The sequence below is a fragment of the Carassius gibelio genome, chromosome B22 (genome assembly GCF_023724105.1).
Source record: "Carassius gibelio isolate Cgi1373 ecotype wild population from Czech Republic chromosome B22, carGib1.2-hapl.c, whole genome shotgun sequence".
Lineage (NCBI taxonomy): Eukaryota > Metazoa > Chordata > Actinopteri > Cypriniformes > Cyprinidae > Carassius > Carassius gibelio.
In genome coordinates, this window is record NC_068417.1 from 18,877,685 (window position 1) to 18,901,398 (window position 23,714).

General features: G+C 33.7%; 1 protein-coding gene across 19 annotated transcripts in view; it reads left to right on the forward strand.

The window, feature by feature from the left end:
* The window catches only part of LOC127986809 (protein NLRC5), a 229,160-nt gene that overhangs the window by 104,208 nt on the left and 101,238 nt on the right, over positions 1 to 23,714 (forward strand). The window contains exons 1-3 of one of the 19 annotated variants that reach the window (XM_052589060.1): positions 20,117 to 20,208; positions 23,141 to 23,197; positions 23,381 to 23,485. The exons of 17 other annotated variants lie outside the window; for them this stretch is intronic. In XM_052589060.1, coding sequence (XP_052445020.1) covers positions 23,418 to 23,485 — 68 coding nt within the window. In that variant the 5' untranslated portion in view covers positions 20,117 to 20,208; positions 23,141 to 23,197; positions 23,381 to 23,417. Of the gene's footprint in view, positions 1 to 20,116; positions 20,209 to 23,061; positions 23,198 to 23,380; positions 23,486 to 23,714 lie in introns of those variants that run through there. One more of the 19 variants, XM_052589054.1, reaches the window with a different exon arrangement.

Genomic DNA, 23,714 nt, shown 5'->3' on the forward strand with positions numbered 1-23,714 from the left:
CCTTGTCTACACTGCTTTGATCCAAAATGCATTTATACACTTAAAGTGTCTTTCTAGAAAACAAAATATTTTCTTACAAGCTTAGGTGAATTCTTCTGATACATTATCAAATGCAATCTCATTAGGGTAACAGGTGCATTAGAGCTAACATTAGCACCAAGCTAAGACTTTTTTATAAAATGAATAGTACGTTTTACTCAAATCTCACTTCAGTTCAGCATCAAATGTTTGTAATAACTTATTTATAGTTTTTATGCTAAACTACCAGCTTTGCATTTCTCAAGAAAATTTTCTTTATTGTTAAGAAAACAACCCCAAATCTCATTAAAATAACATACAAACCATATACTACTGTAATTGTGTGTTAAACATAGGGCCCTATGAAATCAGCTTTATTTTTTTCGTTCTAATTTTTCTAGAATCCTTTTTAATGGTTAAATTACATTTCATTATCAAAAAGCATGTCTAATGAAAATTCACATCACATTAAATACCTTTTAGCTCGTGATGGTGTTTCATCACTGAAGGACACATGTAGGCCCACATTTTCACTAACAATAACAAAAGGTCTCATTCTCAGTCTCATTTGAAGAGGCTTCATTCAGATGGTAATTAGAATAAGTACAATTTAACAGACAGTTTATTTTATCAGTTTGAACAAAAACATGTTCTACTCTTCTGAGTTAGAGCAACAAAAACAAAAACTACGTTGTGAGACCTGGCAGATCCCCAATGTTAAAATACCTCAGCTAACCGACTGTTGTCACTATCCGCATTGCTGTGACATGACTTATGCCTTTTCATTTCAGAGAAATGTAATGTTGTAACTGAGGTGCAAACAATGTCTTTTTATTCGACTCTGGACTCTAGAGAAGTGCTTGAATTTTATAGACAGTTATAGAGGAATATATCATTTTATCTCTTTTTACACCCGCCACTGAACTTTTATGATTACAGTAACAGACTCAGTCTTACCTCTGTTTCACTGAGACGCTCATCTCAGACGGAGAGTCCTTTCCTCGCTCCTCTGACATACTGGAGACAAACTGCCGTTGAAAAACAGCACTGTTATCTTTGTGTTGAAGACTATCAGATGCTCAGCACAACCTGGACATGAGGTGAAAAAATTGACAAGTGTTGAGTTGGCGACAAACAAGCTGTAAAAAAAGAACACAGGCTCTGAAACTAATCTTACTGTTAATATTACATTATATTACATTACATTTAGTCATTTAGCAGACACTTTTATCCAAAGTGACTTACAAATGAGGACAATGGAAGCAATCAAAAACAACAAAAGAGCAATGATATATAAGTGCTACAACAAGTCTCCTATTACTGTAGTGTAACAATTTCAGACAACTCTTCATAATATATAGCTATAAATGTAGAAACATAACTACATCATTTTTACATTATTTTAGCATTGGAAATATTACAGAGGGGGAAACTGAACTTTCTGTGCAGTTTTATATATTTTGGACTCACTTTTACGCAACGAATTAACAATTATTATACAGCATTGGATAATTACGTCAGAATGCATTTTATTAATTTCAACTGCTAAGTGAACTGAAACATTCTCTTTAATCACTGGTGATTTATTACATTCTCTTCTGAACCAAATTAAAAGACATTAGCAACATTCACCACATGCTTTTCCGCCTACTAGACTAACCGAGACTTGTAATGGCAGTTGTATACTGTTTTTTTTCTCTCTTGTTGGTCTGACTGCTTCTATTGTTCTCATTTGTAAGTCGCTTTGGATAAAAGCATCTGCTAAATGATTAAATGTAAATGTAATCTTGTCAAAATATCACAAATATCAATAGCCACTATGGCTGTGGCTGCATATAGGCTGAAATCTACCAGTTATTGTTGTTAAAAAAAAAAAAAAAAAAAACATAAAGTGTTAGGTAAGATTATACAAAGATGCCAAAATATGCATACAGACAAATCTGACCATGCTATAAAGAAAATACAAAGTAGGAGACAAAGTAATAATTTATTTCTAACAAAAAATTGGTACAGAATGTTTCCAAACAGTTATTAATAAACAATAAACCCAACAAAGTAGCATGTTACAGACCTTTTTTTGTTTGGAATCATCAACAAATCTTGCAGAAGGACTTTGATCTGTCTTTGAAGTGTGTGTGTGTGTGTGTGTGTGTGTGTGTGTGTGTCTGTGTGTGTGTGTGTGTGTGTGTGTGCGCAGTGGCTGATTGGCACAAAAATAAGCTCAGTTAAAGGCTGATTCAATACTTTAGTTTTGTATGTATGTTTGGTTTTGTATATTTGGTCGTCTATCAATGCTTTGTTTATGTGTGCAGTGTTTGTGTGTGTGTGTGTTTGCCACATAGAGAATGTTGTGTATGCTCTCCCCTTCAGCTGTGTGTATGTATAATCTGCATTGGGTTGAATTTATTGATTTTTAATGGACAAATAAAAAATGCTTTGAATTTGAGTATTTCTCAATCATTATGGGTGGCCATTTGTAAAGCCATAATGAAGGTTTTTTTTTTTTTTTTTTTTTTTTTTTAATCATTTAAAATCAATTCTAATTTTGTTATCTGTGTTCAGGTGGCAAACAAAAAAGTTGTGTACTGCTCAGATAAAGAAACGAAAAACAAGCATATGTTTTATTTTATTTAATATTCACAATATGGTATAAAGCACATATTAAGTTATTGTGGTCAATCAATCCATTGTGATGGAACAGATTCACAGAGAGTTTGATCATTGCTCTGTGCTGAAACATGTGTAAACTACCTCTGTCATTTCAGATTCCTGTAAGAAACACAAAGATCATAATCATTCGCCTTGCACCTGAAAATCATAAGCAAACACATGTGCTGATTTAATATTACAAGTCAGTGTTTCTTGCACTAAATGATTTATTTATTTTTGTATTGTAATGGAGGAGTCTCTGTTAGGGCTGCACGATGTGTCGTTTAAGCATCGATATCTCGATGTACGAATCCACGATATTCACATAGCAGGATGTGCGATGTAGGCTCTCGTGGTTGATCCGTTATTCATTAACTGTATGGGCCAGAGAGCACGCGCGCGCGCGCGAGAGAGAGAGAGACAGAGCGCGAGCGAACGCGCAGCCGGCGACACACTAGATGCGTGGCCCAAGCGTCTCAGCTGCGTGGCATGTCCGTTTTTAATTCGGCTCCCTAACAGATTAGAGCTTGCAGACTGGCTGCGTGAGACGCGCGTCTCAGGTGCGGCCCGACCCGCGCGGAAAACACGTGCATGCTAGAAATAGAACCAACGCCTATTTTTCACGTGACACGCAAGCATGCTGGAAGCGTTTCCAGGAAAAATATAATAGGAAAATATGTTTATATGTCATTTTGTACACAGATTCATATTAATTCATGACACTTAGATGTTTGAAAATCTATAGGTTGACATATATCCAGATATGAATGTAATTTAAAAAATTAATAATTATCGATTTTCAAATATCGCACCTGTCACCGGCCTGAGAGAAAGATCGCGCGCAAGAGAGAGCGAGAGAGAGAGAGCCCAGGCCGCACACTCAATATAATAATAATAATGTCTTCAAACAACACAAGCGCTGTCTTGCTCTCTCTCCCTCGCGCATATTAATCAATTGACACGATGGTGTCGATGTTTAAATCGTTTAAAATGAGAATGTAAGTGTGCTCACCCCATTTTTGTTTGTAAGAAAAAAATAGATTTAATATCGCAATATATATCGCAGAAAAATAAAATATTGCAATGTATTTTTTTCCCAATATCGTGAAGCCCTAGTCTCTGTGTCTTTTATGCTTTTAAGACTTTTATCATAAAATTTTAGAGTGCAAATTTATCAACATTTTAGTACCAGCAAGCAGTCACAAAACAACTGTAGAAACCATCAAACATGTTCAACTTCAGATAACAACAGTTAGCACAGGAAGCATGACGTATGTGGAATAAAGTAACATAATATGCGGCATGCTATTTCACAAACTTGTTAAACATATTTGGTATTTAATAGTATTTAACACTTACCATCATTTGTCCAATCTGTTTGTGGAGTGATTGAGGAGTCTCATATTCATGGTTCTGAGCTGAAATGATGTTCAGTCAGAATATATATTTTTTGGATTCACAAAAAGACACATATATTTTTGCAGATGGTTAAGTTTTAAGTGCACCTACTATACCTGCATCTTTGTGTCCCCTGCACACACAAAACATCCAAATTAAAATCATATACACCAGAGATCCAGCAGCAGCTGAGATCAGCACTATCACAGATTCACTGAGGAATAGAGGAGCTGAAGACTGTGCTGCAGCAACGGCTAAAGAGAGACAGACATTAGTGCAAGTCAATGTATCAGACACCTCGAAAACAAGATTAATAGCAGCTCATTTTAATCCTAGTACATGTTCACCTTACTTGAAGTAAAGACAACATAAACACATGTTTATAACTCACCAGCCAGAGAATACAAACTCAAAGAGAACAAAATAAGCGTTTGCAACATTATCTCCAATATAACTTGAAATAAAACCACTAATATCTGTAAATACTTTGAGGCAAAGAAACTCTTCAGTCTGGGAGAATAATGCTGTGTGTGCCACAGTTCATGAGCGTGACCATAAACGTCAAGATGCTTCGCACGCAAACCAGTCACATGATACAGTATATGAAACCTAACATCTATGAAATCTATGTAATAAATTGATTATTGTGACCAAAATAGTTAATATACATATAGGATCTTTTAATGGTGCATGTTTTGAGATTTCTCCAGTTGTTGCTAATGCCAATGTCCTGAAGTTTTAACCAGTTATATTTTAGAAACAATATCTGTAATAACTTTGGCATAAAAAATATATATTCACTTTACTGATGTTTGTATGGCACCTGACCAAAGTTCATACATTTGTTGATATGATCATAAGTAGCACTATTTCATGAATTCTTTATTCATTTCTGAGACGTCATTTCACACTGCCTAAACATTTGACACTTTAAGGGCCAATGTGCAACAACTCCCTGCAGAAATACATATGACTGTCATTTCCAGCAAACACAACCACATCATTATTATTATTTATTTATAAAGACATTTTAAAATGACAGTGATGGAATCAAATATAGTCTAGTCTTGACATGCATGGTGCATTATTTTCTACAGTAGCTTGTTGAATGTTTGACTCTCTCTCTCTCTCTCTCTCTCTCTCTCTCTCTCTCTCTCACTTCTCACTTCACACAGAAGCAACACTCTGTAGAGCAAGTTGACAGTCTATTTCTGGTCTTCCAACTTTTAAAACCATTGGCAGTAACGGACAGATACTGACCTCACAACAGCAGCCACAAACAGAGCAAAGACTTTTTTTATGATTTAAAACACCCCAATACTATAACAAAACTGTTTAAACTCTTTTAAAAGTTTTTAGTAGTTATAGCCTTATTTCACAGACTAAAATAGTCGTTTGAATAAATCAGCATCTTCTTTGGCTTCAGATCTCCAAACTGTGCTCTCGTCTTCTCGCCTCGTCGGCGTCAATGCCTCTCGTTTACCAGTTAACCACAACCCTACTCTACACTGAAAAAAGCAATAAGTAAATTTACTTAATTTTTATTTGGCAAGTTTTTGCACAAGCATTTTTCAAGTAAATTTAACACATTTGGAAATTAAGTAAATCTACTTAACTAAGTTAAGTAAAAATAAAATAATAATAATAAGTAAATTTTATTGAGTAAAATTGAATTAAATAATATTAAATTAATGCATTTAGCAGACACTTTTATCCAAGGCAACTTACAGTGCATTCAGGCTAACAATTTTCACCTATCATGTGTTCCCAGGGAATCGAACCCCAAACTTGCACTTGCTAATGCAATGTTCTACCACTGAGCTACAGGAACACTTCAAGATTTTGTGAAAAAAACCTACTTTTTTATTTTGGAAAAGTTTTTACACTAACAAAAAACCCGAAACAGATATTCTAGAAATTTCTAAATGTAAAATAATTTTTTTCAAAACAGTTTTATCAAATGAAAGTAAATAAGTCTCTCAATTCTGTCCCTTTAAACCAGTTTACAGCAAAGACCGCACGAAGGACTGGATGCACATGATAAATATTCTGCAATTAAGAAAACAGACAAAAGAAATAGCAATGTAAAACCCGATAAGTAAACTTTACTCAAACCGTTTGAGTAAATAGATTGCCTTGATTTAAACCATGTAAGTTTTAAAATTTTGCGATTAAGTAATTAAGTGATTAACTAAGTGCTGATTGAGAATTAGTGATGAACAGCTGCTGTTAACAAACAGAATCACTGAAGAAAAGAGAAACACAAGAACTACTACAACTGACTTCTGACACAGACTTAGATGAAATCAACTGAAATAAAATACATGAAATCTCTCAAGATCTGATTAAACAACCCCACAAACAGCATCACCAGCTCCACTTATTAATAACCAGACTGACTTTATTTCTGTCAGACGTCTACAGAAGATCTTATTGAGAATGAACTAAGGTTTAGATGTTGATTTATTGTTTCATTTGAAGTAACCATGTTAGAGATCAGTGTTTGCTTTAGTTGGGCTCTTGACCCTTGATTTCTGTCTTAGTCTTTTCTCTGGCTGTTATAACCGTGTGTTTCAAAAACGCATTTGTTGTAATTCAAATACCCAGAAGAAAAGCCATCAGGTGTTAACCTGTACCTCGGTGTAGGTTGTTATACTTTATATTGGTGATGAGAATCATCAATTATTTATGCACTGTAAAAAATTTTGCCGTTAAATAACAGTAATTTTCTGGCAGCAGGGGTGCCAGTAAAGTACTGTTAATTTACAGCTCTTCACCCTTAATTTACCACTCTTATTTTTAACAGTATTTTACCGTAAATTCTACCATGGAAATTAACTCCACTCCCACTGCTTCAAACAGTTCGAGTTTAAAAGCTAGCATTCCTACGATGTTAGTACTATGAACTTATTTCATTGGAGTCCACTGAGAAGGAATATTTCTTACACTTAATGTGCAGTAATAAAGTAACTAAATACATGACTTTTACTCAAATCACTGCAGCTCATTGTCAGCTGTATTACACATGTATGTGCTGAAGTACTCAACACAGAGATCACCACTGTATCAGCGACTCCACATTTACTGCCTTTATATAAAGCAGCAGAAAATCAGAATTTGTGGCTCATCATTGACTGAAGCACCGGCTCTACTCTACAGCACAATGGTGAACAACAAAACTACATTAAACTAAACGATCTCTCTTGTGCAAACACACATTAATACAGTCAAGTTCAGTATTTACTCTCATTATCAGTGTATGACTTTGCCTATTTTTTTTCTATGAATGTTCACAAATATTTTAGTTAAATTAACTTTTTTTTCATTTGGTAAATCTGACGTTTACATTTTACAGTATATTACTGTTTTTCCTTGACTTGACGGCAAAAAACTGTAGAAAAACACTTTTTTTTGCTGGCAACCATTAATTTACGGCAAGAAACAGTAGAAAAACAGTTATTTACTGGCAGCAGGGGTGCCAGTAAATAACTGTTTTTTTACAGTTTGTTTCCTGTAAATTAATTACAGTTTATTACTGTTAAATTATGTTTCATGCTGTTTTTTCTTCATCTTAAATCTTTAACCCTTTAAACCCCACAATAAAATCCTCAGTTTTAAATGGACACTTATAATGTGTGCACACTACAGAGTGTTTGAGTAACACTGAATCAGTGAAGTTAATGAGATAATTCGGTGATTAATTGATGATTGAGCATTAGTGATAAACACCTGCAGAATCACTGAAGGAAAGAGAAACACAAGATCTACAAATGACTTCAGCCACAGCCTTAAATGAAATCAGCTGAATAAAAGAATACATCAAATATCTCAAGATCTGATTAAACAACTACTAAAGCAGCTTCACCAGATTCACATTACTAACCAGACTGACTTTATTTCTGTCAGATGTCTACAGAAGAACTTATGGAGAGTTAAATAGGTTTAGGTGTTTTTTTCACTACCATGATGGAGATCAGTGTTTACTTTAGTTGGGCTCTTGAACGTGACTTTTCAACAACTAAGGTTTTTTTTTTTTTTACATGCTGTAACAATGCGCTTTTGGAACCTGTTATAGCAAAACAAAAGAACACAGAAGAAAAAAAATCTGATATTGTTGTTTATAGATTGACAAGAACAAATACTATTATTTCTGATCTAATCCCGTGTCTCTTCTCTTATTGAACATTGATACTACTGTTAAGAAAATTTCACTCATAATAAAAAAAAAAACCTTAGCTGACATTTAGACAGAAACATCAAGAATCAGCGTATGAATCACAACAATGGTGACAATCCACAAAATAAATGAACAGATCAGTTCTGAACATCACAACACATGCTACTAAAACTTAAAACAAATGCAAAATTATAAGCACATAAGAATTCAAGAAAATAAGTGAACAATTCAGGGGCATAATTTATTCATGCCGCAATGCATGCTGGGAATCATGGATGAGTTTTATCCTGTGCTGGTACCCAGCATGCATTGCATCATGAACCTTTTGATTGTCACCATTGTTGAGATTCATATGCTGATTGTTGATTTCTCTCTTTGAGTGTTGTGGGGACTGCTGCCCGAAATACTTTTTAACTAAAACTAGTCGTTAAATCCATAAATACTGGTTATCACACTACTTTTCAATCTTACAAAATTGAAGTGTCATTCACTCAAATATTTCAACACCAAATTAATATTTGATTATTATAGCAACACTTTAAGTCAGTCTAGTAGATCATGCCTGTTAGAAACAACCATAATCACTTGACTATCAAAATTAATACTGCTGTGACAGATGCATCATAAAGATACAAATACAGCAATAAAACAAAATGTAAAGTGTAAAAGTCAATGGTCAGGAGCCCAACTAAAGCAAACACTGATCTCCACAATGGTGATGTCAAACGAAACAGTGACATTATCATATACATCTCTTTAATTCTCAATAAGATCTTTTGATCTCAGATCTCTGATCTGATAGAAATAAAGTCAGTCTGATTAGTAATGTGTGAAGTTGGTGAAGCTGTTTGTTGATCGTTTAAATCTTCAGTTGATTTCATCTAAGGCTGTGGCTGAAGTCAGTTGTATTTCTTGTGTTTGTCTTGTTATGTTTTTTTTTCTTCACTGATTCTACTTGTTAACAGCAGCTGTTGATCATTGTCTGAATTCACTCATTAGTGTTCATTCTCTCTGTCAGGTGGAATATATTAGTAAACTCATGTAGGGAATAGTGAATGAGGGTGTAGGGTGTGATTTGAAACACAGCCGCTGAGTGTCGACTTTGAACGTTGTTAATTTACGATATATAGCAGCAGGCTACTTCTCGAAAATGATGAATATTACCCAGAATGCACTGTTTTAATGAAAAACAGTATTTTACTGTCGAAATTTGGCCGTTTTTTTACAGCGATTTTTAACAGTGTGTGTATTGAGTCACGTGATAAGTGAAAATTGTTAGCCTAAATGCACTGTAAGTTGCTTTGGATAAAAGTGTCTGCTAAATGCATTAATTTAATATTATTTAATTAAATTTTACTCAATAAAATGTACTTATTATTATTTTTATTTTTTTTACTTAACTTAGTTAAGTAGATTTACTTAATTTCCAAATGTGTTAAATTTACTTGAAAAATGCTTGTGCGAAAACTTGCCAAATAAAAATTAAGTAAATTTACTTATTACTTTTTTCAGTGTATAGTATGCTATGGTTATATAATGTTGGTAGCACCTCTTGACAGAAAGAATTACAGTTTGTTGTGACTGGGTCCATAGCTTTTTAATTTCATGAAAGGTAACTATGTAATTAAGGTAACAAATAAATCGATGGCAGGGCAGGGTTTGTGCTTTTCATTCATCTGGTAGACTTCATGCCATATGATTTATTCCTAGCACTGATCTATAAAATCCCCTTTCACTCAGAGCACTGTAAAAAGAAAACTGCCATACACAAACACGTCCCAGCACTGATCACTGTAGTATCCTCTGCACATTTTAATGAGGGAATCTGAGCTGTGGATGGAAATTAAGTCATGGGTAAAAAGTGAATACAGGACAGAGCTCGGGACACCACTGTGGTGCTCTAGTATTCAGTTTCAGATTTCTTAGACTGATAGTCTGTGACTTTGTTCATCACTGTGTGTTTGTGTGAAAATGAAAATAAGAACAATATCGTAATTTAATGCTGTCATCATACTATTTTCAAACCAGTGAACTGCTATCAGATAGATTTCTCCATGAAGGCCTTGGTTCAGACAAATATGTACTCTCCAGATCAGGGCCTGTCCAGACTCTGTCTGTGACACTAAAACACTTGTTTTTCAGTTGATCTCAACACTAAAACAATATTATATAATATGAAATAATGCATGAAATTGGTAAATGAATTACCTTCTTGTTGAAATGACCACTAGATGATATCCCAACTCCATTTGCTAATTTGAAAACGTAACACATTGTAACTTATGTATGATTTGGACTACTGGCCTCACACGATTTTTACAGAGGGGGCCAAAGTAAATATGATGCTCAGGGGTTCCATAAACCATAGAGGCGCCCCTGAATAAAATATTAGTAGACTGGTAGGATTAGGGTTAGAATAAGTTGACATACTTGCAAAGTTACTTATAGTCAGTATCTGCTGGGAGACCATCACAATAAAGAGTTAGCAGATATTAATCAAACAGTCTACTAATATTTTAATGAGAGTTAGTTGACATGTAGCTGCAAAGTTACTTATTGTCAAACGAATGCTCAAAAGGGACAATCAAAATAAAGACACTAGAATTGTATTGCTGACGGGAAAGTATCAATAAGTGACATTAAAGTTGTATAAGCTCAAGTTTATTGTAAAGTAAATGTAATGTAAAAGTAACAAAGATGCAGGGCTTAAACAAAGGCATCTAAAGTCACTGATGTCAGTGCTGTTATCTGTTCAGTCTCTAGAGGGAGCTGTAGTTGTGACATCTGCTTTAGCTGAGAGTTATACCCCCCATCAGACTTCTGAAGTCAAGCAGGCCTACAAATATTGATGTTTTAACAAAGAATCAGTTTTACTTGTTCAGAATAATAATGCTAGAACATTTTTATTAGATTTTTTTCAGGCAGCCCTAATCAATTATGAAACATTTTAATGAAAAACAGAAAATAATATTTGAAATCATTCCATACAGAATAAATACACAACTCAGTCTGTCATTTGAGTCAAATATCGCCTCTACCCTGCACTATTTTGTAAGTCAATGTGTCTTCAGTAAAGTATGTCAAATTGTTTGCTGAGTCCTGCTCTCTTATTTAACATCCATCAACATGTTTGCAAATCCACTTAAGAGCCAGTGGTGAAATTTTAATTTTGTACCTCAATTTTGTTTTGTCCTGTAAATCCTTGCTGACTCACCCAAAGCTCAATACTGTAACAACTTTATGCAGTTTCCTAAACTTTTAGACCTATTGTTCAATGCAGACCTCAGTTTCTTTTCAATTACATTAAGAGTCATGTTTACCCTCTCATCTAGACTGGGTCATAGGATCTCTAGAGTACAGAAGAAGAGACTGAGTAGCTGTGTCTCATCTAGGCTGGGTCCACTGGAGGTCGCATTTTAAGGCTGCATCGGGGAAGTCTCATTTAAGAAAAGTAAGCATTCAATTGCAAAGTAAAAAATAAATGATAGTATTTTAAACCTCACAAGGAATAACAGTACATTTTATTATGGTTACTTTTCTTAAATAAGACATCCTCAATGATGTATACAGCCTTCAAATGCAATCCTAAATGTTCTTATGTTTGGATTGTGTGTGTGTGCGTGTGTGTGTGTGTGTGTGTGTGTGTGTGTGTATAACAGATTTTCACCATGGGGTCAATAACACATTGCTCTTTTGTACAGTATTTCTTTTGTTGCATCAGTGAACCTTGGGGGCCAACACCCTGTCACCAGTTTGTGGTTTGTTCCTCCTTGGACATCTCTTGGTAAATTCACCTCTGCTGACCGGGAGCAACCCACAAACCTTACCGTTTTAGAGATACTCTGACCCAGTCTGGCCCTCTGACCAGCATCTCTTTATAACAGGTGTATGGAGTGTTTCAGCAATAATTACATACATGTTAAAAAAACAGCAAAACTGACAATAATCTCAGAATAATAATTGTTTAAGTAATTTTAAACATTTCCTTCACAAAAAAGAACTGTATAGTATTACACTGATGGAATCAGAAGGTAATGCCTTGATACTTTGTTGGCACTTTAGTACTTAGTACTTAGATTGGTGGCCAGTTGAATTCACATTAGACTGGATTCACCTGTTGTCAGCAGGGTAGCAAATATATTTTACATGTTTTTTTATAAATATGTTTTATAAGACAAAACTAGTGTTCAAAGCATTGTTTCACAGACTGAAATACTGATTTGAACACAACAGTCTCAGAGTGTATGGTTCTTCTAAGCTTGTCTCTTAGAGCAGATAACGTTCATGGAGTGCCTCCTAGTGACTAAGGATTAAAACATATATATTCTGCAACATTCATACAATAATGATAATAAAAGTAATACTAATATATAATAATAAAATGTGCTTTTACTTAATGATTTTTTAAATGATGATGGTCAAATTTAAAATTATAATTATAATGTGTAAGATATTAACGTGTATTTCTTAATATTTTGATGAGTAGTCCCATTTAGGGTCACAATTCATATTTTCATAGTAATCTGGAAAAGTTTGCACATCTGGATCTGGGTGGTTCAGTGTAATGCAGTCCACACACACATACCATCTGATCTCTTGCAACCTCCTGATTGGTTGATTGTAAGTTTGAATACTTTTTCTACTTTCTTTTTTCACCGTGATGGAGTCCTGTGGTCCACAGCATGTTGGAACATAAAGATCCTTTTCTGATTTTTTATTTATTTTTATTTCTCCATTCCACAAAGTGTTTCTGTTGTGCGTTCAACAACAACTTTAATGATACTGTTCGCTCTGTTCTTAATAAGTTTTATAGCTTTAATGTATTAAAATTGGTTTCACAGAGTGAAGAAACTTTTACTTTTAAGTAACCTAGATATCTCCACGATGTGCATGTTTTCATCTGAAAGAAGTATTATTTTTTAGAGCATGTGCTCATTCGCAATAGCTTGATCCTGATAAATACTAGACATTTATAAAATGTCTTTAAGATGTTTATGATTCAGATTGCATGATAAACTGCTTTCCGCGCTTTCTGATGTTTGTCAGATATACAACAGATGTTTTCAACATGAAGTGCTCTTTTGCAAACATCTTGGAGATGTAGGCCTCCGTGTCCTACTTAAAAATATTTAACAATAATCTTGCAATAATTAACAATGTTAATTAGTACAAAACAGTTAATTAATTGAATATAAATTGTATAACTTTCTACAATGCCATTTTAATATCACTATGATTTAGATGATAGTCAATACAAGAATACAGATTGTTTCAAAGCAGATTCATAAACGAGAAGCAATTCTGCTGTAAAGCACCTCTAGAAATACATTATTCAGCTCAAGTCAGTTCAGTATTGATTCTGTTCAGTTCAATTACCATGTGAGTTTATTTCACCTACAAGCAGTTGAATTGACCTTCGTTCAGGAAAATAAATTCCATCATTGCGATTTGATGACTTTCCAAAAGAAGAACAAAAACAGAGGGATGGAGTATGGCAGTAAGAAGAAAGAAACATGTCCAAATGACTGTAACTCACTCCCTCAGGTCTGTAATAAATCACATTGATACTATAGCCTAGGCCTATCGTCATTTAATGCCAGGGTAATGTAAAATAATAATAATGTCTTAAGCATGCTTTAAATAATAATAATAATAATCACTAGATATAAATGCTGTGTAAATACATAATTGTCTTTGACCATATAACCTAAAAGTAGCTGAAAAAAATGCAGATAGGACGTTTGAACAGATGAAGAATGAAGACAATAAATACAGTTGTGACTAAATGGTCTATCTCTATTCTTCAAGACATCGCATTGATATTTTTATATGCAGAATGTATATTTATAATGCAATGCTAATCAACATAGCTTTATCACTGTATAGAATATTATGAAATGATTTTGCCTCATTCTGTGATTCCATGTCAGATCACAAAAGAAAGTTATTTCTAACACTGGAGGTTGTAATTAAATTAATTTGGAGCATAAACATCATTAAATGTTTTTAAGAGCACTGTACAGCCCTCGAGTGTATGTGATTTGTATGTGAGTTGACTTAACGTCAAAGAATACTGCAATTAGATAAGAAAGCATGCAGAGCTGGCCATTAATATTTCTAGCTCTCATCGTACTTCAATGTCAAACACTGATCTGTCTGCACAGCATCGCTTCAAGTTGAACAGACTGCCTATTGGACAGGCCTTCACAGTTTTAGGCCTATTAAAAAATAAGATAACTTGACTTTTGCTGTTGGAGCAAATGGTAGCACAAAATAGTTTTTGCTCCTTCATTCACAGAGTTCACCTTATTGCAGTTTACTCCCAAGCACTTTCCATACAATTTGTTTGTGATTATTGACTTTGAGCATGCACATTGAGATTTCAATTGTAATTTGCCCTCCTTGAAGCCAGTGTTTTTTGCTGATTGGATGACCACATGATCTATTTAAGAGATCAGAAACGATTATAATAAACTGCTTCCCTATTCTTGAAATAAGTTTTTGCAAAACTATTGTATTATTCACCAGAGGTGGAGAGTCCAGGGGTCAGAAAGTAAAAGTCCTGCCATATTTTTGTTCCATCCATGAACCCAGCAGCTGATTTCACCAGAGGAGGAATCAAGTCATTCCTTTCAAGTCACAAACAAGTCTCAAGTTAAATCCCAAGTCCTCAAAGAGTTAAAGTCAATGAGATAATTAAGTGACTAATTAAATGATAATTCTGCATTAGTGATGAACACCTGCTGTTAACAATCAACATCACTGAAGAAAAGAGAAACACAAGAACTACAATTGACTTTAAGCACAGCCTTGGATGAAATCAACTGGAAGAAAAAAAAAAAAAAAAAAAAAAAAAACTTTGTCACCATAATTGTGGTGAGTCCACCATCATGGAGATCAGTGTTTGCTTTAGTTGGGCTCTTGACCCTTTTAATAATTCAAAGTAATTTGCTTTTAAACACTTGCGGTTGTGTTACGTAGTAAACATTAACACATTGCTGAATTAAAAGCTTGAAGTAGAAAATTTAATTGCCCTTTTTTCATCTAAAACATTTTAATTAACTTCATGAAGGTGTCTCTCTTTGGTTTGTTAAATTATGTTCAGCAATTACTGAACTACAAAAAATTCCTATTAAACAAATATTATTGTAATGCTTAACCCTTTCGAGTCGATTAACGCATATATGCGTTTTGAGTCATTTTCACCTGATAACCCCGAAAAGAACTTAAATTACACTCTCAGTTTTAATCGTACAGATAAGAGCAATACATCAATCGAATCTGTAAAGGGTCTAGTTTTTTTTGGATACAGACATAATAACAAAAAACCTTTGTGCACTTATAAAATAAAGATAACAAACAAGGTGCGCTGTCTACAGTCTTTGTCTCCGCTGATCGTCATGTACAAACATTTCATTAAAATGAACTGTAACTCCGTGAATACTCAACGAAGAGACATGAGAGAGATATCTATAGAAAGCCTGGAATGTCTACTTTTAAACTAAACAAGTGCTGCCGAAAACAAATATTCTGAGATAAAGTAATCCATATGAAAACAACGCAATGTCTGTTTTTCACATATCCGCTCATTATATCTAATGTGACCACGCCCCCGCACTTAACGCGCTATTCAGATTCAAACTGAAGCGCGCGGCTTGAATACGCCCACACAGAAGAAAAAGCAGCCAGACTATTCTTCAAGTTTTTTAGTTAGACTTTTTCCAAATACTTTTTCCAAACTATAATTCCTGACTAAATGTATAATCAAGTGAAACATTATGAAGTTTCAATAACAATATACAATACAATATACCATTCAAAAGCTTGATGTAAATAATATAAAAGTGACAAATAGAGATAACTCTAACAAATGTAAAAACAATGCAGTTCTTTCGATTTATTCCCCCTAAAAAAACCTGAAAAATATTATCAGCTCTTTTCAACATTAATAATAATAATAATAATAATAATAATAATGATGATGATAATAAATGGGGTTTATTTGGTAGAAAATAAGATTGTTAAAAGGATTTCTGAAGGATTGTGTGACTAGAGAAAGGATGCCAAAAAATTTGAAAGTCAGCTTTGATTGTTCCTAATAAACTGTTTAACTGCTCCCCCAAGTGGATATTAAATTATGTTGTGGGATAATTAAATATATTCTTAATAAACTACAAACATAAAATTATATACTTTTATTTTGTTCTCTTTCTTGTAAGTCCTCCCTCAGAGTGGCACAGTTGAATGAGAGGCTCATTATGCACCTCATTATGCGGGCCTTTGTCTTCTCAGGTGTAAATCACAATGATATTCATGATAGTTGACGCCTACTCGCATATGACTTTTACCAACAAAAAGTGTTTTAGAAAATTTAAATCAATATATTGTTTTCTGTGAGTGAGTAAACAAGATGATTTTCACATCATTCAGAAAGAAAAATTCTAGGCTACAAGCTCCAGTTCTCAACTTTTCCGGCAACCAATTTTATTTATGTGTTTTATGGCCTTATTCAAGTGATTTAACATTTTTAGTTTTTCACTAACCATGCATAACATTTTTTTTCTCAAAAATACAATCATGTACATGCATGGGTTTCACATATTATTATAGCCCAGTTTGTGCTGATTACAGTGATATTAGACTTTACCCATTTAGATATTTATAAGAAACTGGAAAAAGCACAAATGTCAGGGCATGACAAAACTTCTCAAGGCCCCAAAAATACCCTTAGACTCCAGAGGGTTAAATATTGGGGGAAAAAATTGTACAGGCTCAGGATTTTAGACATGAGCACTTATCATATGATCCTCAACAGTGGTTACAATAATTATTCATGCTACAGTGCATAATCAGAGTTTTTACTATGGTGTTACCCAGCATGCACTTCAGCTTGAAGCGTTTTGTTGATTGTCACCATTGTTGAGCTTCATATGCTGGGTCATGATGTCTGTGCGTCTTATTAAGAAAAGATTTCGAAAAATGTATATTTATTACATACATTAGGAAATGTATTCATTATAGTGATTAAACCAACGGTTCCACAAGGTAGGTTATTTAAAAACTGAACATTTGTTAATAATAAATACATAAAATTGTTTTGGAAATAAACAGGCTGATGCCTAATAATTACTTCATCATGCAAAACCAGCTAGTAACGGTTTTCTGCACAGCACTGATCGCACTGTTTTATAACAGCACATGTACTTTTACAGAGACATATCTAACATAAGAAACCAAAGGTCAAGAGCCCAACTGAAGCAAACACTGATCTCCATGATGGTGGCATAATTTTAACCAATAAAACATCAGCATCTGATCCTCTGTAACGCACAATAACAGCAGGTGTTCATCACCAATGCACAATCATCATTTAATTAGTCTCTTAATTATCTCATTGACTTTAACTCTTTGAGGACTTGGGATTTGAGTTGAGACTAGTTTGTGACTTGGAAGGAATGACTTGTTTCCTCCTCTGGTGAAATCAGCTGCTGAGTTCATGGGTGGAGCAAAAATGTGGCAGGACTTTTACTTTCTGACCCCTGGACTCTCCACCTCTGTTATTCACAAAGCTTACAAAGCAAGCTGGCTTACATGTTATGCTGGACTCATTTGAGGTTTATATAATAGAAACCGAAAGAGTTGAAGGCAGGTGATGAATCCATTCGTAGTTCAGAAATAATGGGTGGAAAAAGATAGATAAGTAAAATACATGTTAATGAAGACAATGGCTTGAAATAGGTTACAAAACTGATCCTAGGAAAGAGCAGTTTGGAGGCGCCCATTTTCGTAAATCAAAACCAGATGTTCCCACCTATTAAAACAAAAACATTGCTATTTGGTCAGGATATAGCCTACTGTATCAGAATTATAACGTCACATCTCATAGGAAAATTGATTAAGCCGACAGAATGATTTGGTAAAGATCTAACACAATTTTAGTCAAGACTCAAATGTGCTGCATTTTTTAGCTTCAAAGCAACATGAGAATGTTGAAACAGTCAGTTAATGCTTAACCATGAACAAAGTCTACAAGCAGAAAATACCATAAGTAAATGAATTGGCATAATCACACCAAGTGACAGGGTTGTAAAGATGAGAAACAGAAAGCATTCTGCACAGTGTTCTGGCTGCTGAAGACCGTCGTTCTACTGCAAGTAAGTTTTAAAACTTCCTTGATTACAGTTAGTGGTATGTGAATGAATAGTTAATTATTATTATTATTATTATTATTATTATTATTATTATTATTATTATTATTATTATTTGTAAATAATGTATTACAGTTTTTTTTTTTTAATCCCTCTTTTTATTTTATTGATGATGCGATATTGAACGTATTCTTACGAGGATACTCCACAGTTAGGTAAGAATGTGGTGAATGTTGCTTTAATGTTTTTCAATTTGTGTTAAAAGAGAATGTTATAAATCAGCTGTGATTAAATAGAATATTTCAGTTCACTTAGCTCAATAGCCTACATTTATATATTCAGCCATTTTGGGAGCCATTGAAATGAATAAAATAAATTGTGACGTAATGATCCAGAGCTAAAAAAAATTAATTTGTTACGTAAAAGTGAATGCAACATATAGAAAACTGCACAGAAAGTTCAGTTCCCTCTGTAATATGTCCAATGCCATTTACAGCTGTATATTATGAAGAATTGTCTGAAATACATCTTAACCTGACACTGTTTGGTTGGTCGTCGTGATTTTAGATCAACATAACTGCCCAAAAATATAGACTTAACCCAATCCCCTACCCCTAAACATATCCTTACCCATAATTATACCCATATACCTGATTAACAAGAGTGTAGAAGCACCTAACCCTGACGACTGTAAGTCTAAAACATATATTTACTCAAAAGTTGTCCCTCAATTCTGATTGGTTGATAGGAATGTTGATCCAGGAACATATTGTACTTGGTGAAATCACGTTCACCCTGTTTTGTTACACTAAATGAAATGTAATATTAGAAATGTAATATTAACGTTAAGATTAGTTTCAGAGCCCGTGTTTTTTTTTTTTTTTTTTTATGGCTTGTTAGTTGCCAACTCAACTTTTTTAATTTTTTTCACTTCATGTCCAGGTTGTGCTGAACAGCTGAATGTCTTCAACACAAAGATAACAGTGCTGTTTTTCAGCCGAAGTTTATCTGCAATATGTCAGAGGAGCGAGGAAAGGACTCTCCATCTGATATGAGTGTCTCAGAGGAACAGAGGTAAGACTGAGTCTGTTTTTAATTAATCATTTTTAAACACTACTTAAGTTTTAGTATTGCAGATATTTTACGCTACAGCCAAGTGTTTATCATAAAAGTTCAGAGAGATGGGTGAAAAATGGGATAAAATCATGTGTTCCTTTATAACGGTCTATAAAATTCAAACACTTCTCTAAAGTCCAGAGTCATATAAAGACATTGTTTGCACCTCAGTTACAACTTTAATTTCTCTGAAATGAAAAGGCATTAGTCATGTCACAGCTATGCGGACAGTGACAACAGTCGGTTAGCTGAGGTATTTAAACATTGGGGATCTGTCAGGTCTCACAACGTTGTTCCTGTTTGTGTTGCTCTTACTCAGAAGAGTAGATCATATTTGTGTTCAAACTGAAAAAAATATGTGTCTCTATTGAATGTGTGTTGCTTTGGATTAAAGTGTCTGCCAAATGATAATGACATTTCCAAGACAGTTTGGTGGTGGTAATGTAAAAAAAAAAAAAAAAAAATTCCAGTCAACTCAGAATATTACGTTACTGATATCATGTCAAAAAAAAATAAATAAATAAATAAATAAAAAAAACACTTAATATAAGTCCCTCCTGCCATATTTTTTTTTTTATTCTTTCTCTTTCCTCTTTGTGTCATTAGGGAAAGATCAGACTCTGAGGTTCCCTGCTCTGAGTGTGTAAAGAGTGATCAGTTAAAAGATGATGTACCACTTTTCAATGAAGAAACTATCAAAAGGTATTTCACATGTTTCTTTATTGTCAGACACACATAGACTGTGTTTGGAAGTATTTATCGCTGTAAAAAATCGCTGTAAATCGCTGTAAAAAAACGGCAAAATTTCGACAGTAATATACTGTTTTTCATTAAAACAGTGCATTCTGGGTAATATTAATCATTTTCGAGAGGGTAGCCTGCTGCTATATATCGTGAATTAACAACGTTCAAAGTCGACACTCAGCGGCTGTGTTTCAAATCACACCCTACACCCTCATTCACTATTCCCTACATGAGTTTACTAATATAGTCCACCTGACAGAGAGAATGAACACTAATGAGTGAATTCAGACAATGATCAACAGCTGCTGTTAACAAGTAGAATCAGTGAAGAAAAGAGAAACAAGACACACACAAGAACTACAACTGACTTCAGCCACAGCTTTAGATGAAATCAACTGAAGATTTACCAACTTCACACATTACTAACCAGACTGACTTTATTTCTATCAGATCAGAGATCAGAGATCGAAAGATCTTACTGAGAATTACAGAGATTTAGATGATAATGTCACTGTTTCGTCTGACGTCACCATTGTGGAGATCAGTGTTTGCTTTAGTTGGGCTCCTGACCCTTGACTTTTGTACTTTAAGTTTTGTTTCATTGCTGTATTTGTATCTTTATGATACATCTGTTATAGCAGTATTAATTTTGATAGTCAAGTGATTATGGCTGTTTCTAGCAGGCATGATCTACTAGACTGACTTAAAGTGTTGTTATAGTAATCAAATATTAATTTGTTGAAATATTTGAGTGAATGACAAAACAATTTTTTTTTTCTTCAATAATGTAAGATTGAACAGTAATGTGATAACCAGAACATATGGATTTAACAACAGTTTTAGTCAAAAAAAAAACATATTTCGGGCAGCAGTCCCCACAACACTCAAAGAGAGAAATCAACAATAAGCATATGAATCTCAACAATGGTGACAATCAAAAGTTTCATGATGCAATGCATGCTGGGTACCAGCGCAGGATAAAACTCATCCATGACTCCCAGCATGCATTGCGGCCTGAATAAATTATCCCCCTGAATTGTTCACTTATTTTCTTGAATTATTATGTGCTTATAATTTGGCATTTGTTTTAAGTTTTAGTAGCATGTTTTTTGATTTTCAGAACTGATCTGTTTATGTATTTTGTGGATTGTCACCATTGTTGTGATTCATACGCTGATTCTTGATGTTTCTGTCTAAATATCAGCAAAGTTTTTTTTTTTTTTTTTATTATGAGTGTAATTTTCTTAACAGTCTTTTATAACTTATGGCTCAGCAGTGTTCCTTATGCTGTAGTACCAATATTCAATAAGAGAAGAGACACAGGGTTAGATCAGAAATAATAGTGTTTGTTCTTGTCAATCTATAAACAACAATAACAGAATTTTTCTTCTGTGTACTTTTGTTTTGCTATAACAGGTTCCAAAGGCGCATTGTTACAACATGTGTAAAAAAAAAAAAAAGCTTAGTTGTTGAAAAGTCACGTTCAAGAGCCCAACTAAAGTAAACACTGATCTCCATCATGGTAGTGAAAAAACACCTAAACCTATTTAACTCTGAATAAGTTCTTCTGTAGACATCTGACAGAAATAAAGTCAGTCTGGTTAGTAATGTGAATCTGGTGAAGCTGTTTTAGTAGTTGTTTAATCAGATCTTGAGAGATTTGATGTATTCTTTTATTCAGTTGATTTCATCTAAGGCTGTGGCTGAAGTCATTTGTAGTTCTTGTGTTTCTCTTTCCTTCAGTGATTCTGCAGGTGTTTATCACTAATGCTCAATCATCAATTAATCACAGAATTATCTCATTAACTTCACTGATTCAGTGTTACTCAAACACTCTGTAGTGTGCACACATTATAAGTGTTCACTTAAAACTGAGGTTTTTCTTGTGGGGTTTAAAGGGTTAAAGATTTAAGCTGAAGAAAAAACAGCATGAAACATAATTTAACAGTAATAAACTGTAATTAATTTACAGGAAACAAACTGTAGAAAAACAGTTATTTACTGGCACCCCTGCTGCCAGTAAATAACTGTTTTTCTACTGTTTCTTGCCGTAAATTAATGGTTGTCAGAAAAAAAAATGTTTTTTTCTACAGTTTTTTGCCGTTAAGTCAAGGAAAAACTGTAATATACTGTAAAATGTAAACGTCAGATTTACCAAATGAAAAAAAGTTAATTTAACTAAAATATTTGTGAACATCCATAGAAAAAAAATTATGCAAAGTCATACACTGATAATGAGAGTAAATACTGAACTCGACTGTATTAATGTGTGTTTGCACAAGAGAGATATGTTAGTTTAATGTAGTTTTGTTGTTCACCATTGTGCTGGAGAGTAGAGCCAGTGCTTCAGTCAATAATGAGCCACAGATTCTGATCTTTTGCTTCTTTAACTAAAGACAGTAAATGTGGAGTTGCTGATACAGTGGTGATCTCTGTGTTAAGTATTTCAGTGATTTGAGTAAAAGTCATGTATTTAGTTACTTTATTACTGCACATTAAGTGTTTGCATCTTTATATTAAGAAATATTCCTTCTCAGTGAAATCAAATGAAATAAGTTCATAGTACTAACATCGTAGGAATGCTAGTTTTAAAACTCGAACTGTTTGAAGCAGTGGGAGTGGAGTTAATTTCCATGGTAGAATTTACAGTGAAATACTGTAAAAAAAAAATAAGAGTGGTAAATTAATGGTTGAAAGCTGTAAATGAACAGTACTTTACTGGCACCCCTGCTGCCAGTAAATTACTGTTATTTAACGGCACAATTTTTTACAGTGATATATATATATATATTAAACTTATATATATTTTTTTAATTGTACTTACTGTAATTACCATCTGAATGAAGCCTCTTCAAATGAGACTGAGGAAAGTCCTTTGTGTTATTATTAGTGAAAAATCGGGCCTACATGTGTCCTTCAGTGATGAAACACCATCACAAGCTAAAAGGTATTTAATGTGCTCTACATACACTATTTACATTCCTTCACTGTTGTATCTGTGATTGAACTTGACTGATTAAACAGAAAACCAAACACAACACATTCATCTGTTCATAGTCATGAGAATAGCAATGCTCTTAATATGAGACTGAAGAATCTCTTTTAATAGTGATTTCTCTGTTCTTGTCAGTAAAAGATCAGGTTCACCTGTGCCCAGTTCTGTGTCTATGAGGAGTGACCGTTCAAAAGGTGATGGACCGAACTTCAATGAGAAAACTCCACCATCATCTAAAAGGTATTTTATGTTTTTTTTTTTTTTTATGCTGATCATGCATTAACTGTATGGTGTATTTAAAAAATAAAAAAAATAAATAGTTTGTAGTCAACAATGAGTCACAGTTGGTTTGTCAAATATTTTTCCAAATGTTTGGCTCACCACAATTTAACTTGCCACTAAGAAAATATTTTATTTTAATAAAAAAAAAAATAATTAAAAAAAATCTGTATTAAGACTGTAATAATTT